The 13,110-nt window shown below is 37.0% G+C and overlaps 1 protein-coding gene across 1 annotated transcript in view; it reads right to left on the bottom strand.

Annotated features, from left to right (window-relative positions):
- The window catches only part of LOC141405301 (ATP-binding cassette sub-family G member 1-like), a 49,890-nt gene that overhangs the window by 22,693 nt on the left and 14,087 nt on the right, over positions 1-13,110 (bottom strand). Inside the window, exon 2 of the mRNA XM_073989497.1 lies at positions 10,148-10,265. Within this exon, the coding sequence (XP_073845598.1) occupies positions 10,148-10,265 (118 nt within the window). The remainder of the gene's footprint in view (positions 1-10,147; positions 10,266-13,110) is intronic.

Genomic DNA, 13,110 nt, shown 5'->3' with positions numbered 1-13,110 from the left:
TCTACTGAACCGATTACTGCAAAGTGGATATGGTTTGAAAGCTTACGGAAGTATCTAACACATAGTGTCGTTACTTTAACCGGTTCGCCTCATAATGTACTTACGCGGCTAATTTTTTATTTGACCTTTAGATCGAGATATCTCGAAAATGTTAAGTCTTTTTTAAGAATCATAAAGAACAATCTTGTAGACAATTATTGAATCTACAACTTTTACTTTAGCGGGCTTTTGCTAAGTATTACCGTTTTTGAGAAAAATTAAAAAAACTGAATAATGCCTCCAAAAATGACCTTTGACCCCGAATAACTTGTTTTGCACACATGGGATCGATGGGGACTTTTAGGACGTTGCTTCTAATGGCCAACCCTAGCTCTCCACCAAAATTCAGCTTTGTGGGAATTTTTGCTATTTCCCCCTTATACGCATGTCTATTTTGACCGGACTAATAGGAGTGTTTTGGTAAAATACGTCATACGATAATTCGATGGAATTGACAACTTAATTAAAACAGGTTTCAGATAATTGCGGATTTGCTTCTGGTTTACAGCAAGTTAACATTAAAACCTTTTCCGGGTTAAAAACCTTTACGGGAATTTATTTGACATATACGCAAGGGGTTTGACAATTTGAACCTACTAGATTTACTAAATGCATATGTAAACGTACTATAAGATCTAAACGCATTTTACACTTGCTTTTTGCAAAAACACCTGTTTTTGGGGAATTTACGTCATTTATTTGACAGATATTCTATAAAATTGGCTACTTAAATGACAGAATGACACAGAACAAACGAGCTCGGAACATTGTCCTCCCATGTTAAAGAAAAAACACGATGGTTCATTATCGCAAAAAATGGCTAAAATAAATTTGGACTAGGTTTGAATTAACAACAACAAAATAACCGTAGATAAGCGGAGAAGAGAAAATCATGTCTGTTGAAGAAAAAAGAAAATCGTATCACGTGAAAATGAGCGTAACGTGATACATACGGGGTTGTTCCCCTAAAACAAAAAACAATATGGAAGTTGGAAATGAAATAAAAGTTATGAAGACAATGAAGCTTGGGAAGAGATTTAACTTGATCCAAACTTTAGAGAGTGGGAGCGACCCTGACTCCGATTTCGACAATAAAGAAGATGTCCACACGATGGTAGATGAAGTACACGAGAGTATTGCAAAACTTACAGCGAAAAGGCTGCAGTGGTCAGGAGCTCAGGCATGAAGAGGGTGAGCACAACCGCAGAATCATCTGAAATGACCGGGGACTGCGAAAAGAAGCCAAGGACCTTCCAGAGTTGGACAATGGCCGCGTAGATCGGAACGGAGCCGCCGTCTACCTGCACCAAGCTAGCCAGAAAGAACTACTGGAACGTGCGGTGCTATGCGATGATCGACACCGGTAGAGGGCCCGGCAGACTACCATCAAGAGGCCATCGAAAAAAATGGTATTGGAACACATACTAAGAAGCGAACCAATAAAAATAAACAGCTATTTGCTAGAGGGGATCTCGTAATGTACCACTTGGTCCCGCATGCGAACCCGGCCGCTTTCAAAGAGGTAATCAGCAGTTTATCTATCCCATGGGAAGACGGAAGATTGAAGCTGGTAATGAAGTATGAAATACCTCACCTGACCAAAGCGGCGGTATACATCAAGGGTTATGGCTGCAAACTTGAGACAATATACTACAAACACTTGTGCCTTCTTTTACCTCCAGAATTTTCAACGTCGGACGCCACATTATTAAAGCAAGGGAATGGAAATGTTTATATTCCTAGCGTCACTATATCTTCCGTTCGACTCGCCGACATTACCACCTTCGTTGGAATTGCAGCAGTTAGTGAGGAGAATCAGGCAATCGGGTAGCGAAATACTAGTAGGTAACGATGCTACCTAAATTTCGAGGTTTAGTACTAACACTACCAATAGGGACCAAGGCCTTTTAGATTATTTTTAAATTAACGATCTAATAACTCTTAACATGCGAAACATGCCCGCCTTTGTTAACAGAATTAGGGACGAGGTAGTAGATATATAATGTGTATAGTAGATATACAAATGTGTTCAGAGAATCTAACAAACGAGGTACATAAGTGGAGGATATCAGAAGAACACACATTTTATGACCACAGTCACCTAAATGTTCATATGTTTGCATTTGTAAACTATAGAGCAATATGGATGTGCTCAGTTTGTCACATCCGCATCCACCACACTTAAACTTCGGTGCGAGCCGGCAGTCGAGTATCTCACTAAAGTTCTCAACCTGTCTCCAGCCTCCCTAATAGTTTCCGAAGCCCGGAAATGGGCAGGGTGAACCCCCTACTGAACCGACTTCGCTTTTATCGGCCGTAGCACAGACCCTTGAGGCTTTAGTCCTCACCAGCGATAGAAATAGATGTCGAGTTGCCGATCATCAGCATGGGTTCCATAAGCAGCACAACGTTGTATAATCAATTATATGTGTGGACGCCAGTCATACGTAGAATTCAGGAACAAGAACTCGAAGCCCCGTAAAGTGAAACAGGGAGTTCCCCAAGGTGGGGTGATATCTCTGGAACTGTTTAACCTCTACATCTCTACCCCTTCCAGACGACATTAAGTTCGTAACGTATGTGTATGATTGTTCGATCTTGGCTTCAGGTACCTTCCCTGATGTCATTTAGGAAAGACTAAACTCCTATTTAACTGATCTTACCACTTTTTTCTACGCAAGGAATATACAAATATCCGCCACTAAAACACGGCCCATCACTTGACATGGAGGAGGAATATCGAGGAGCGAACGAAGAAAGGACTCATGGCACTCTATTCCTTTAAGAACTTCATTGGGAAAAGCTGGGGATTGAGATCGTAAATCATACACTGACTGTATGTAACCGTGTCCTGTCCATACTTACCTATGGGGGGCTGGTTTGGTATCAAGCTCTTCGGAACAAAGCGTTCCGCTCCAGACTATCAAGTGAACAAAAAACTGCGTCATTGCTGATTACCGGCTCGATTAAAAGCGCTCTTCAACCTGCTTTAAACGTCATCCTGGATTTCCAACCTTTGGATATCCCAATCCAGTTTCAGGCGGCGAGAACTACTTTTAGACTTCAGGAGTCAGGGTGTTGGCGTGGTTCACACTTTGGACACTCGAATGTCCTAAAACTAATTGATAGTCGACTTGAGTTAGGTGGCAGTGGTTGCGTAAGCGATTATATGCCTACCTCATACAAGTTTGACTCCTTAGCCGTTATCTTCCCAAGCAGGGACGCATGGGCTGAGTACATATCTCCTCTGTACGGTCTGGTAATATGCACAGACGGGTCCAAGATGGAAGAAGGTACTGGCGCTGGCGTCTACTGCGAGAATTCACTAATTAAAAACTCATACAAGCTAAACGATAATTGTTGTGTTTTTCAGGTGGACATTCTTGCTAAAAAGAGAGCAGCTGAACTGGTGAAAGGGCTTGAAGGCAGTCTTACAGGACCGGTGACTATATATGTCGATAGTTAGGCGGCCCTCAAGGCTCTCAAGTCATGGACCATAGATTCAAGAGCTATTCTTGATTACAGGAAGGCTCTGCAGGATATGCACGATATCGTAAAGCTATTTTGGGTTCCGGGTCACAGTAACATTATGGGTAGCAGATGAACTAGCTCGAGTCTATCGACTTATGAGTTGATGAAACCGTCCGGCCACCGGTGTGTTCTACTACATCGGCAAACTTCGGCAGACCTTCAATGAGAGGGCACATCAAAGATGGCTATTGGAACCTGGTTGTAGGGTAACCAAGGCGAGCTGGCATTTTGGTCTCACGTCGAAGAACGGCGTTCCTCCTCTCACTTGATAAGTTAGGGATGAAAATCGTTGTGGGACTTATAATAGGTCACTGCAGAGTGAGATCTCTGCTTTGTAGGTGCCCATTGTTGCAAACAAGGAGATACCGAAAACTGGGTAGATATGAGATAGACACTCTGACCTTCCTGTCTAACATAGATCCCATTGTTCTAATCAACTTTGTCCAATATCTATCATGGCTTGCCAAGGGTCCTTAACTACTAAATATAACAAATTTCTTGTATTTTCCAGTACAATATCATCTTTACCTCGGCATCAAAACTTCTCATCTTTATATCCTTATCTCACCTGTACCTCATCATCATCTTATCATCTCTACCCTATCATCCTCATATTACTGTATCACATCAACATCCTTAAATCTGCAATCTGTGTAGGTTACACAGGATGAACACAATGGTCCAACGGTCTCCGAGTGAAGCAGTCACCTATACTACTAGATGGCTGCGCATCCTTAAACCTAACCTAACATAAATATACGGCGACTCTGCTCAGCACATGGACGACAGAGGTGAGCACTGAGTTAAGTGTCATGGTCGACGGTAGCTGACCACCAACTATCCCAAGATTCTAGGGGGCACGTTCGACAGCATGTCCATGTCGTCCGCGCAAGCCACAGCTATCTGCGATGAGCTGAGATGTAGGAACAAGGTCCTCAAGTCCCTAGCCGCATGGACTTGGGGTGCACAGACCGATAGGTCAGAATATAAGTGCAATGCGATGGAAACATATTCAAACCTGCCAGAATGCCGCCCTGAGAACAAAAATCCGGCAAAATAGTAAATTTGACATACAATCATGAGTAATAAAGAAGCAAATGTGAGTATATGAATAAACATAAATTGAATTTTTATTTAGAATTGAAATAAGAAGTGATTTTCATTTATTTTTGATTTTGCCACTTTGATTTATCAAAGTATTCACAATTTACAATGGAAAAAATATGATCGGGAACATTGTTTCGAGACTCAAAAAAGGGATAATTCTTAGTTAATGTATCGCAATCGACATTACCAATTGTAATGCTTGGTTTACATTTACGAAATCCAATCGATTTCAACTGTCAATTCCTTTGCATATACGTCAAATGAAAACTCATCTGAAATCCATTCGATTTCATTTGAAGTTTAAGCAATGGAATTGACAGTTGAAATCGAGTGGATTTCGTAAATGTAAACCAAGCATTACGTCTTCAATACTGTAGTTGTACTAAGATAACCATCCGTTTTAAAACAATGGTCAGTTGTTTCCCTTTAGATGTTTCAGAGCAACTAGATACTTATTTTGAAACAATTTTCGTTTTGAAATCGCTGAATAATGAGTTTTGCTTTTCTTTTTTAATGTGCACTTGAATAAAAAGAACTTTATGAATGTGTTTTTTTTCTCATTTATTGTGTAAACATCAGTGGGAAAAAGTTTGACAAAAATTCGTTATAGTGAGATTATTTTGTATGAGAATTCCCACTTGTGCAATAAAAACACTTCGTTGTAGAGACGTTTTCGTTATAGACAGGTTAAAATAGGTGAAAATGGACTGGAAAAAGCTGCGTTTTCAATTTTTCTTCGTTATAGAGAAAAATTCGTTATATGGAAGTTCGTTATAGAGAAGTTCGACTGTATATCATTTTGGAATAATATAGATAAAGGAAACAATACAAAAATCCTATGGGGAAACACAGTCGAGGTCAAAGCAAAGAACCTGCAATTAATGAATAAGAATGACATTAGTAGAGTGACAGACATCCATACAGGCTACCTACAAGCTACAAGGTATTTTGTCAATGGCACAGAACTTCTAAAATAACGTAATCAATATATAATTTATAAATAACCACCTCTAGACTCCGAACTAGAGGGCACAACAGGCCTACTCTGGCTTATGTGTATATCCATATGGACATGTGGTGATTTTTGTATCGCCTCTCTTCTAAACCTATCCATAGGGTGTAGGCTGAAAAAAACTATAACCCTAATGTACAAACATACATATTATCGCACATATGTATGCAGGTTGCAAAACAGTAACGATTTAAGCGGGATACACACGATCAGTTTTGACTGTCAGTTTTGCTCAAATAATCGGTTGTTTGCCAGTGTGGCCGTACATTTTTGTCAGTCATCAGGCAACCAAAAAATAGTTTGTGGTTGCTGGACGGTTGGACAGTTATCGATAATTCCGAAAAATCGACAGTCAAAACTGATCGTGTGTACCCCGCTTTAAAGACTCATTCACCCAACAACCTTATGACTTGGCATTGGAATGTAATTAATAACTACCAGAATATGTACGGTAAAACACGTGATCACTTACTGGTAATAATTTATTATGTAGTATTAGTTATAATAATACAAATTGTTGTTTTTTTGCTTTCAAAACCAGTTTTCACTTATCAATAAAATGGTAATATAAATACATACAATATTTTTAGAACAAGAATAGGTGTTGTTCTTAAATCGCACTGCATATAATAGGAATTAAGAAAGGAATGAAGTGCGATTCTACACTCGAAGAAAACCAAAACCACAAAGAGTATCTCAACCCAGCAAACCAAATGTCGGACGTCCGACACATCTGAACAATTTCGGAAGCAAAATCATTCAGATTTCGTTCCAATTTCGGAGAGAATGTCGGAAGTAAATTTCCCTTCGAATATACCAATGTTTTTTTTCGATTTCGGTACGAATTCGGAGCGAAATGTCGGAAAGAAATTTCCCTTCGCACAACAACCACCTTTTGTATGTATCTAACAGCAAGGGGTTAATTTCATGTTAGTTCGTTCAGGGCAAAACCTATAACTCTGCGTGTGCGTTCAAAAAGCCATAGAAGAAATAAGACTAGACAAAATGCATGCAACAAACAAATGTTTATGAAACAATGCATAGAAACATCACCCTTAAGAGAAGCAAAGACATAGAACTGTAAAGAGTGGAAAAGATGCATAATGCAAAAATGTTTATAAAACAAAGTATATAAACATTTTACCAACAACAGGGGTATGTTAATGATAAAAACCCCATTAAAGCGCAATTCGGCTTATACAAATTGTAGGAAAGCAAAAAGTTGGACTCAGGATTGTATTCCATAGTCGTTTCCAGTTCATTGAATATGACCTTGGCGGTTAAAACCCCCTGAAATGGTTAACTACTTAACATAATGTTGTTACGATATCGTAACAACAGAGCTTAACTCCATCTATTGACAAATGTTAACAATTGAGTTTTCCAATCTTTATAGCTCTGTTCCTTTACTTTCAAGAATCTTCAATTTTTAGCACTTTTTACTCGAAAAGCGTTCCTTTACTTCTGACACAATACAATTCATATGGGATCAGTTTACATCTTTTACCACTTTTGCCGGTTTTACCATTTTCAAAAGTTAAGGAACAGACCATATGTATTTAAATCTTTGACAGAAGCAATGTAATACCCCATTTATATATAACCGGATTTAACAAACCGACTGGGTTTTAAATGTCAATTCCATTGCTTATCTGCCCGTTTCTGTATGTCGAAAGAAGAATGTGTGCGAATGAAACACGCCCGAACTTTATTTTTCGAAATAGTTTAGCTTTGCTTTTGCTTCAAAACAAAAAACAAATTTGAAAAACACACAAGAGTTTGGACGTGTTTCTTTCGCACACATTCATTTTTCGACATACAGAAACAGGCTGTATATTTCAAATAAATCCTTATAAAGAAGGTTAACCCTGCAAAAAGCTCTAATATAAACAGCATATATGTAAGTTGCTGGTAACTTAAAATCGTAATCAAGAAGGAAAATTTCAGGTTATATTTTCAGAAGCGAAATGTATGAATTCAAGGATCTTTTCATGAAAAATTCCATGTCAATTAAATCGTTAAATTCGTTTAAATACGTACAACGTATAAAAGAACATAATGATATTTTACGATGTCGTAAAATTACATTATGTTAAATTCAAAAGCCATTCACTGATGAATGATAGCATTAAAATGTCTTATCTTGTTATATTTATTTTTTTTAGGCCATTTAGATATGACTTCATTAGCCGAAAATAAATCCTCGTATTGAGTGGATTTGTTTTAAATCCGGCATAAATCCTCGTATACAACTCTGTTTTGCAAGATGTTGCTAGAAAATACAAAAAATTGCAAGCTGGCACAAGAAACAGGGTAGATGCATCGGTGAATTGCTACATCAAAAATAATTTAAAATGTAAAAAAATTGTGAAGAAGGCGGAAAAATTAAATTTGTTTTGATGTACAAGTTGATTTTAATCAACCAAGGCTAATATTTACGATGTCTAAATGATAAAATAATTCATTATTTGCTTATTAGTTAGCATTAGAAGCATAACGTGCCAACATTTTCAATATTAAACAACAAATTTGTAATTTACCGTATGTTTTTTAGAGGTATTCAATTAACAACAACTTTTTTTAACGTTTCAAATTCAATCAGATGGGCTGATGAATCGACCTTGGTAATTGTGCTATGAACAAAAATCATCTGACTGCCATTTAAATCCTCCAAAGGTATATCTAAATGCAATGAGATTTGTACTGGTCTGATTATCCTAAATTTGTAACAATTTGTACAAATTGTTGCTGGAAGTTGTCTGTTAACACAAAAGTCCAGCAAAAGAGAGCGAATCGAGAGAGACATTTTGACAGTTCTTTTACTGAGAGTTTGCAAATTCTTGCTGGACAAATTTATTCTAGCAACCACTTGCAACTCTTCTTCTTCCTGAAAACAATCAATCATCTGTTTTTAATTATTCGGTGATTTATGTTTGTGAAAATTAAAAACAATTTTATTGTGGAAATAGCAAGCCTAATTGTACTGTTTTTTTAGAACAAAGTTGCAAAGTGGAAAAATTCCTTTTTTGAGGTAATTTTCTTTTTTATTTTTAATAAAATACAACATTTTTGCTTGCTTTGGTTCCTTTAATGGCGGAAAAATTGTTCTGTTTTGTTTGGCAAATCAGCTGATTCCATCAAGCAATCTTGCAAAAGAGAATAAAAACTCCTTACTTTCCGAGAAAGTTCTTGCTGGAAAATTCTTGCGAAATCTTTACGAAGATTCTGAAGGTATATATATACATACATGTATATGTTAGATGTACTGTACGAGGAGTACAGAGAGATACTTGGGAAAGAGATACTTGGGAAATTCGGAATGCGAATTTTTTCCTCCGAATTTTCGTACAGATTTCTGTACGATTTCGGAATAATGTCGTATGAAAATCTGAGGTACCTTCCGAATCTTCGTAAAGAATTCTGAACGATTTTGGAAAAATGTCGTATGAATATCGAAGGAAACATTTTTCTCTGGTGCCTCTTTTTTTATTGATAAATTTTCTTTGTTATGTTTTTATTGGAAGATTATAATTTCAAAAAAATTTAATGATTTTCACTGTTGTTATCATTTTGTAGTTATAGTAGAACAATGTAAACTTTGCGTACGAATATGTTGAGTCTATCAGCACTAGCTTGAATTATTATATGTTGCATTTATATTTAAAATATTTAAAAAATGTATATGCGAATTTTATAACCAACCATTTTGTTTTTCGACAACAAACTAAAATGTTGCTTGTTGGATATATACAAAAGGTGGTTGTTGTGCGGAGGAAATTTGTTTCCGACATATCGATCCGAATTCGTAAAGAAATCGGAAGAAAAACATTAGTATATTCGAAGGGAAATTTACTTCTGACATTTTCTCCGAAATCGTAACGAAATCTGAACGAATTCCCCTATTATAAATCGTATAGAAATCGATACGAAATCTGAACGATTTTGCTTCCGAAATTGTTCCGATATGTCGGACATCCGACATTTGGTTTGCTGGGAATACACTGCGGAAGAAGCATAACCCTATACATGGTGAGAACAAAAAATGTCCCATCTATGTTCTAAGTCCAGAGTTCCACCAATCAAATACTCCAATTACGCGACATAACTGGATAAAAATAATACATTTTATATGAAACAAATGACAAAAACAAAATATGAAGGTAATAATTGTGACAGTATAAATAAATATGTATGTATATGTATTTTTTATGAATTTATGACTAATACTATACAATGTTTAAAATTATCTTCATTTTTAATTTCTTTTGTTTTTATTTTCGCAAATTTGATTAAAAGTATGCTAATGGCACAAAACAAAAGTTCGTCATAACTGGTTTCAAATTCCAATTCTAGCTGTTGTTCTCATAATCATTGTTTATGTATTGGCATTTTGTGAAACATTCCGGTAATAAAGTTTTATTTTTGTATTTTTTTTTTTAAACACAGATTTACCCTTACCTGTAACCGGCTAAAAGATTTAACAAGGTCGTTTTTCCACATCCGGATGGACCCATTATGGCAGATAATTCGCCAGCACGAAATTCTCCGCTCACATCTTTTAGTATGGGTTTAGAAACTGAAAGTACAAAATTAGCAAATTTCAAATAAAATATAGGAATAAGTTTATATACAAAATATATAAGAAGTGAAAAAGTATCAGTTTGGCTTTGCTGACAGAGGTAACACTCTCAGCCTGTGTGAATTTAAACTTTCTTCTAAGGACCGATTGAATACCGGCTCCCCAACAAAAACCTTTTCCCCCAAATATTATGTATTTAAGGGATCCTTCTTTGACGTATGAACTTGCCGACAAATACATGAATTTGTATTTAAGTTGGAGAAATGCATCGACATAGTTCGATTTATATTTTGGGAGTCATTCCTTTTGATAGATATTGCGCCAACCGGTATTTTTCAGTTGGTCACCGTATAATTCAGAGCTTTTGGACGATTATGTCAGGAAGCATGGGCTTGTCCACGAAAAACATAACATCTCTATAAAAAGGAGTACCTTCGGAAACAATTTCCACAGGATTTTGGAACAGACCTTAAACTGTACTTAAAAAAAATTGTTGAACTTTTGTGAGGGAGGTTCCCTAAGGAGTCATATCGATGACTCATTTTCGAAATTAAATTAAATTTGGACTAAATATAAGGAGCTCCCATGTTTGGACCAAATCGGTTTTTCCGTTCAATAGATATCGCGCGTTGGGTGCCACCGTGGTGCAATGGTATGCACACCCGCCCTGCACGCTGAAGGTCATGGGTTCGATTCCCCGGCCAGTCAACATCAACATTTTCAACGGTGGCAAAATACCCCTCAGTAATGTTGGCGACATTTCCTGAGTATTTCAGCCATGTAAAACTTCTCTACAAAGTGGTGTCTTAAGACACGCCGTTCGGACTCGGCGATAAACAGTAGGTCCCATATCATTGCGCTAATATGAATTGGGGTGCACTCATTGATATGACAGAAGTCTCCCTTGTCCCATATGGGATGTTTGTGGAACAATTATATATATATATATATATATATATATATATATATATCGCGCGTACAATTGAACTTTTATGGGGGAGATACCGGGTGGAGAAGACCGATAAGAACTATCTTCGAACATTATCTTAGATTCGCAGAAATATTGCGATATGCGAAATATGACCAGCACTGTATTCGTTTTGAAAGTTGTAGTGCTAGTGCTCCGAATACTCGCGAATGAAACTCTTCTCGAGTTCAAGCAAGTTGGGGGGTGCCCCTCTCCACCACCAAACAAAAACATACCCCACCCCCAAATAAACTTGTCCCACCCACAACAAAAAATTACCACCTCCACCCAAATTTTCACTCGCGAGTCAATCGGAGCTCTGCCAGGTGGCCCTAGGGGTTTTGAAGCTTTCGAGTGAATAACATACGGTCTCAGGATTCACACCAGTCAATGAAAGATTTGCTACAATTCGGATTAAAGCAGCATTCCGCAGCCCTTTACTCGCGAGCAAGCAAAGAGAACTTCTCCCTCCACTCACTAATTGAAAAACCATGCACTAACAACAGTGTTTACTCAAATTGTTGTTGTTGTGTGCCGATTGCTGGATTAAAGCTAAATTTCAGTTTTATATGCTCTCCCGCTCTTACAGAGACAAGGACGAACAGACCAAAGATATATTTTAGGAGCGTTTAAAAGTAAAATTATTCTAGACGATTTTAATGCTAAAATTAGATAGGAGAATATCTTTGGCCCAGCCGTCGGGAAATTCAGTCTCCACAGTGAGGCGTCTGAATGGAAAAAGTGCTTGGCACATACGGTGCGTTGAGTGTCGCGTTACAACAACAACATGAAAAAATTGCAAGTGAAGCCAAGTTTTTTGAAAAACAACAATATAGCTGAAAACACATCCAACGTTTTGGTCTGTTCCTTTACTTCAGAAAATGGTAAAACCGGCAAAAGTAGCAAAAGTTGTAAACTGATCCCATATCAATTGTATTGTGCCTGAAGTAAAGGAACACTTTTCGAGTAAAAAGTGGTAAAACTTGAAGATTCTTGAACGTAAAGGAACAGAGCTTTTGAGTAAAGTTTTGTGTAAAAGAATAGAGAAAAATTGAAACTTGGCAGCACTATGCCTTTAATTCATCTACCAGAAATTACACAAAACTTTACTCAAACGTTGGATGTGTTTTCAGCTTATGACTGTCGCATTAAAGTTAAACATAATTTAACTTTAAACGTCTAATCATGGAGGACTTTAATGCTCATCATGAGATGTGGCATTCGGCCCTCTGGAACGACCTGTGGTATTATTGGTAGCTCTACATTTTGCACGGCCAATGAGGACGCCCCTACCAGAATAAGCGGTAATGAAAAATATTTTCTTTATAATATTTTTCATTTGACATTTATTTAATTTATAAAATTTTACATTTCACATTTTCATAGAAACAAATGGTTTGTTCCAGTACTACAAGAATCTACTAATGTTTACTATTTTTTTCGATAACATAAAGGAAAAAATGTTATCGTAGTAAAAAATAGTAGCTTCTGGAACAGAGCAAAAATTGAGAACTGAATATAAAGAAAAAATTTCAAATGAAAAAAATTATAATGGTCTGACTAATGCGGCCCATACACTGTGGGCATGCAGGACAGCATTTGTAATAGTAGATTTGTTCCAGAACTAAAAAGTTTTTACAATTTTTACGATTTTTACACATTTTACCCGAAAACCCGTTCCCGTACACAAAAAGGTTGTAAAATGTTCACTTCTCTTTAAACAAAAATGGCGCTGAATGACGCTCTCTTTAAAACAATGGTGGGCAAATTTCGAGAGACTCATGTATTTTTTACACTTTTGTGTATGAGGCCGAGCATTTCTGCCCAACAGTGCTTTAAAAAATGTTTACTCGACAAATTTGAGCGTGTAAAAAA

Source organism: Musca autumnalis, unplaced genomic scaffold (assembly GCF_047663935.1).
Source record: "Musca autumnalis isolate F117 unplaced genomic scaffold, ASM4766393v1 scaffold_5, whole genome shotgun sequence".
NCBI classification, from domain to species: Eukaryota; Metazoa; Arthropoda; class Insecta; order Diptera; family Muscidae; genus Musca; species Musca autumnalis.
This window is presented reverse-complemented; position numbering and strand designations above follow the sequence as displayed.